Genomic DNA, 5,253 nt, shown 5'->3' with positions numbered 1-5,253 from the left:
ACTGACGGGGGCTCTAAAAGAGATGGAGTCTTTGGCCAGTGATCGCCCACCAAATGAACGACCTTGAATGGTTTTACTATCGCGCGTCTCGAACATCCAGACCACTACACAGACCACGGCGAGAATGTTTCACTGAGGGTCCGGCTGCCTTCCGCAGAGGGCAAGATCGGACGGGCCCCACCAGGGCGGTACCCGCCTCGCCCACAAGAGGCGCGCGCCGACACTTCCAGTCAACTGAAGAAACCCCAAACCACCAGGGAGCAAAGAGCGCGAACAGTAGCCAGAACCCACCGGAGACGGCCCCGACACCACGCACGCGCAGCCGCCCTGCGAGCCCCGATTCGCAGTCTCCGCCCCGCCCCTCGGACCGGAAGGAGTCGCGAGGACTTCCGGCGGCCGGAGGCACTGTGGTTGCCTCGGTGATGTCGTGGGTTCAAGCTGCTTCTTTGGTCCAGGGCCGTGGAGAGGAGGGAGACGTGTTTGATGAGGAAGCGGACGAGTCGCTCCTGGTGCAGCGGGAATGGCGGAGCCACATGCAGAGACGAGTCAAGGTAAAGCTGCGTGGAGGGTGGTGGGGGGCCTTCATATGCCGGGTTGTGGGGAGAGGGGCGTGGTGGTGTGAAGAAGCTGGGGTGCGGAGAGGAGGCCAGAGTGGTCCGGGCCTGGCCCCGCGCTGCCCTCCCTCCCCTTTGCCACCCAGTCCGGCCCGCGTCTTGCTAGGATTTCCCAATGGGTTACTTGAAAGCGTCTGAAACCACAGGGTTTATTCCTCGAGCGCCTGCGGGGTGCGTTCGGCGCTGAGGACCGACCAAAATAAACTTTGTGTAGAGTTGGAAGAGATTGCAGTTTGATGAGGATCACAGGAAACGTGGCGGGGGGAGAAACGTATACACTGACTGTACGTATGGCTGTCAAAGGACGTGTACACAGTTCACATGGGTTGCTTGAATGGGTGAGGAGCCTAAAATTAGGAGTGGCATTGATCAAAATATATGGAAAAAGCGAACTTAAGAATGTTGTCAAAGGGCAATAAGGGAAAGCTAATATGGAATACTGGTGGCTAGTTAAGGGAATAGTAAAGTTGGTTTCTTTTTTATTTGTTAGGTGTGAATTATCCATCTCCAATTTGTCTCACTATTCATTAAGGCTGAGCGTAATACCACCCGCATAATTTCCAGGTGGAGCACTCAGGGCTTCGTTCAGGGTGAGGACCAAATGGTGAGGTCCATGTCCACTTAATATCCTTGCCAACTATTAAATTGCCACTAAATCTGCCCACGTTTAAAATTTCAGTAAAATAATGTTTGCTTAGCCAAACAACTATGTTGTCAATATCAGAAATGCTTCACATGAGGCTGAGGCTAGACCAGTAAGTGTTGAGCATCTTTTGAGTGCTGTGGCACCACAGGAGATGCAGGACAAAACCCCTGCCCACAGAGAATTTGCAGTTTAGTTGAATTTAGGTATCAAGCAAAATTTCTAAAACCAGACTTCTCGTCTTCCTTTTGCTAAACCACTTTCCTCTTTCCCTACTTCAGTTAATTATCCAGGACCTTCAATAACCCTATTTACTGCCCTGTCTCCTCACCTGCCCACACCAATCCAGTCAGTTGCCAAGGGGCCAGATGTGTTATTCTCTGTTTTGTTTCCGTGAAGCTTTTGCTAACACAGGGTTTTTAAAAATTGTATGAGAATCAGTATTTTAAAATGTGCCCAATAAGTCTAGACTTCAAAAATGAGATAAACCAATAATGAACTTTTATGGGAAGCATAGTCTACTTTGGTTGTGTGGCTATGGCATATGTTATAGAGCAATTATGTTAAATAACACAGTAAAGGCCTATTTCATTGATTTTCTAAGTTGGTTCTATGACTTTCTAGAAAAACCTACAATGGTTCACTTGGTGTTAGTTATAGCTGCAGTTCTTCATTACTTCCTTGTTTTTAGGAAGGTTATAGAGATGGAATAGATGCTGGCAAAGCACTTACTCTTCAACAAGGCTTCAATCAAGGTTATAAGGAAGGTGCAGAAGTCATTATAAACTATGGACAACTCAGAGGAACATTGAGGTAATTTTTTGAAACTTAAATGCTGAGTCATTTTAACCTCAGTATTACTGGAGGATTTTTATACAAGTAATATGTAAAAATAAAGTGTTTAAACAGAAGTGCTTTTCCTAGTGTTAAATCCACAAGAGAGTGCCGCAGAGCATAGGATAATATTGCCTTTGAAAAGTCCAAATCATCAGTTCGTCCGTATGTGAGCAAGGTGTTGTCCTTAATTGCAAAGAAATGATAGGAGAATGTATATTTTTTGCTACCTGAACCCACCAATCTATATCTCAAAGTAATTGAAAAGATCTTCAGATTTTGAATAAAGCTTTTAGTCTTGCACATGTGGCACACACAATGTGACAGACTTCTAGACTAGCGGTACCTGGTGAAAATTATAGCTGATCATAGAGAGAAAAATGATTCCATTTGCTTTAGTCCTGAAAGTTGAATACCTTGTCAGGATTCCGTAGCAATAATGGCGTATATCAGAGCCAAGTAGTCCAGTGGCACACGGAGCTAGGAGCACAACAGGCTTGTCCTCTTTGATGCTTTATACCTTTTGAACTGCCCTCTATGGAGAAAAACATAAAATGCTTCAAATCACTGATTTTTAAAATCACTGATTTTAAAAAGGTGTAGAAAATAAAAATTATCAAAGCAAAAGAAAATTTTATTGGTTTCAGAAAATTCAACTGTCAGGAATCAGACTTCATAGTCTATCACAGTAGGAAATGATCAAGTGTCCATCTTCACATCAAGTTAAATTAATCTTTTATGAACTTAGCTTATTGCTAAATCTTTATATCAGTTGATTCCACTTTTAAAACATCATTACTTTTCACAACAACCATTATTTTATGACATGATTATCTGAAATATCAAAAGTACTGTCTGTACTAGAAAAGTAAAGAAAAATATTTGTTAGGACTGGAAGAATTCTTACCTTCAAGAAAATTGTTAGCTTAGCAAACAGTGTCTATAACAAAGTTGGAAAAAGGAATTTGCCTCAAAACTTTTTTCTCTAACCTTCAGTTTTGATGGCAAGCAACCATATGATTAGAAAAACGGTTTTCAACTTTGGCTGCACCTTGCTATCAGCTGGGAAGCTTTAAAAAATAATAACCTCAGAGATTCTGATTTCATTGGTCTGGGATACAACCGGGCCTTGATAGTTTTAAAAGCTCCCCAGTGATTCTAATGTACATCCAAGATTGAGAATCACTAGTTTAGAGGCCATTTGATGTCCTTAAAGGAGAAACTAATTTTTCTGATCTCTCTTTGTCTGAGTTGTATCCTTCTTCAACAGTAGCTACACGGTCATAAGGGGAAAATCTAAAATCAGGAAAAGTGGATGTGGAGCTGTGAAGGAGGGGTTAGGAATTATAAACATATATGTTTATATGATTAAGTCCTATTGTTTAATTCTTACTGAAAGATAATATCCTTATATATATTTTAAATCCTATGTTACCATCATTACTTTCCTGATTTTGACTTGCATTATTATTATTAATCCAGCTTGGCTTGGTGTTATCTGGAAGAGAAACACGTAGGACTTAGCATCAAAATTCTAAAAGCCTTTGTTGTTTAATTTTTTTCCTATTTAACTCTTATTTATATTTTCATTCAGTGCTTTGCTCTCCTGGTGTCACCTTCATGATAATAGTTCGGCTTTGATCAGTAAAATAAATAATCTTCTGGATGCGGTTGGCCAATGTGAAGAGTATGTGCTCAAACATCTGAAATCAATCACTCCACAGCCCCATGTTGTAGATTTATTGGACTCCTTTCAGGATATGGACCTTTGTCATGTAGTTCCAGCTGAGAAAAAGATTGATGAAGCTAAAGATGAAAGACTCTGTGAAAATAATGCTGAGGTTAACAAAAACTGTAGCAGGAGTCTTAATGGGGTAGATTGTTCGTCTTTAGAATCTTGTAGAACACAAGAGCATGCACATTCTGAAAACCCAAGCCTCACTTGGATTTTAGAACAGACAGCCAGTTTAGTAAAACAGCTGGGAGTATCAGTAGACGTATTACAGCACCTCAAACAACTATAAAAATTATCTTCACTTTTCTAATGAAAATAATGTTCAGAGCATTTCTTAGAGCATTTTGTTTCTTACCCAGCTAACCAAAATTTGTACTGGTTTCTATATTGAACACTTCACTTGTAGGGTTATCCTTCATGAAAGTTTGAAATGTCTTTAAAATTAACACTATTAAATGTAATATAAGCTTTTTTCTTTGTCACTGGTAATTTTTATGTAGTTTAAAATATGCTCAGAAGTTCCAGTTGTCATTGTCATTTTCAAATTTCTGATCAAAGTCAGGTGTTTTCAGATGCATTAGCAAAAGTGAACAAGAATCAAAAGATATTTTGTAAGGACGTAACCCTACTTTCTGCTCTTGTCACCATCAGGTGGTTAGGGCCTCATCACCAGCCAGTCAGACCAGTTACCAAAAATAACCTAATGACTAACACTGTAAATAGATAGACACACATAGGTATATATAGATATGGAGATATGTATATTGAAATTAAGAGGCTATAATGTAAGAAACTGAAATGCTTATAATACTGATGATTAAAAACAAAATACTAAAATTCATTGTACTTTCATGGTAATTAAAAGTAAGGACACACAGGGGCCAGCCCCATGGCATAGCGGTTAAGTGTGCACACTCCGCTGCTGGCAGCCTGGGTTCGGATCCCAGGCGCTCACTGATGCACCGCTTGTCAGGCCGTGCTGTGGCGGCATCCCATATAAAGTGGAGGAAGGTGGGCACAGATGTTAGCCCAGGGCCAGTCTTCCTCAGCAAAAAGAGGAGGACTGGCGTGGATGTTAGCTCAGGGCTGATCTTCCTCACAAAAAAAGAAAAAAAAAAAGTAAGGACATACAATTCCATGAAAAATACAGAAAATATATTTCATGCTCAAGTGCCTACTCAATTTTTCCAAGTCTTAAGGAGTTAGTAGTGTTGCCTAACAATGTGCCAGATTATTTCTAAACTGCAGTTTTGTTTTAGTCACATAGGAATAAAACACTGAAACCCCTGACTTCTATCTTACCTGGTAACAGTATTCTTAGTCTAGCATAGACAAAATTAGATTCAAACTTTTGCTCTAGGACATAAGATCAGGAAAGGATTTTTCATCACTTTTTGCCTGAAACACAAATTTATGTAATGTTACTG

The 5,253-nt window shown here is 40.6% G+C and overlaps 1 protein-coding gene across 1 annotated transcript; it reads left to right on the top strand.

Moving 5' to 3' along the window:
- The first annotated feature begins 383 nt into the window (after nucleotides 1-383).
- Nucleotides 384-4,297, top strand: YAE1 (YAE1 maturation factor of ABCE1). The gene is made up of 3 exons (XM_004441471.3): nucleotides 384-551; nucleotides 1,949-2,070; nucleotides 3,686-4,297. Exons 1-3 carry the CDS (start codon nucleotides 423-425, stop codon nucleotides 4,113-4,115), a joined length of 681 nt encoding a protein of 226 aa, XP_004441528.1. The 5' UTR covers nucleotides 384-422; the 3' UTR covers nucleotides 4,116-4,297.
- The last annotated feature ends 956 nt before the right edge of the window (nucleotides 4,298-5,253 follow it).

Source organism: Ceratotherium simum, chromosome 1 (assembly GCF_057802395.1).
Source record: "Ceratotherium simum simum isolate JZ-2026a chromosome 1, ASM5780239v1, whole genome shotgun sequence".
Lineage (NCBI taxonomy): Eukaryota > Metazoa > Chordata > Mammalia > Perissodactyla > Rhinocerotidae > Ceratotherium > Ceratotherium simum.
This window is presented reverse-complemented; position numbering and strand designations above follow the sequence as displayed.

Bases quoted from the DNA above. Each gene is read 5' to 3' on its own strand.
- YAE1 (XM_004441471.3), top strand. From the start codon at position 423: ATGTCGTGGGTTCAAGCTGCTTCTTTGGTCCAGGGCCGTGGAGAGGAG. The intron at 552-1,948 runs GTAAAGCTGCGT...CCTTGTTTTTAG, and splicing joins ACATGCAGAGACGAGTCAAG to GAAGGTTATAGAGATGGAAT. The intron at 2,071-3,685 runs GTAATTTTTTGA...ATTTTCATTCAG, and splicing joins CAACTCAGAGGAACATTGAG to TGCTTTGCTCTCCTGGTGTC.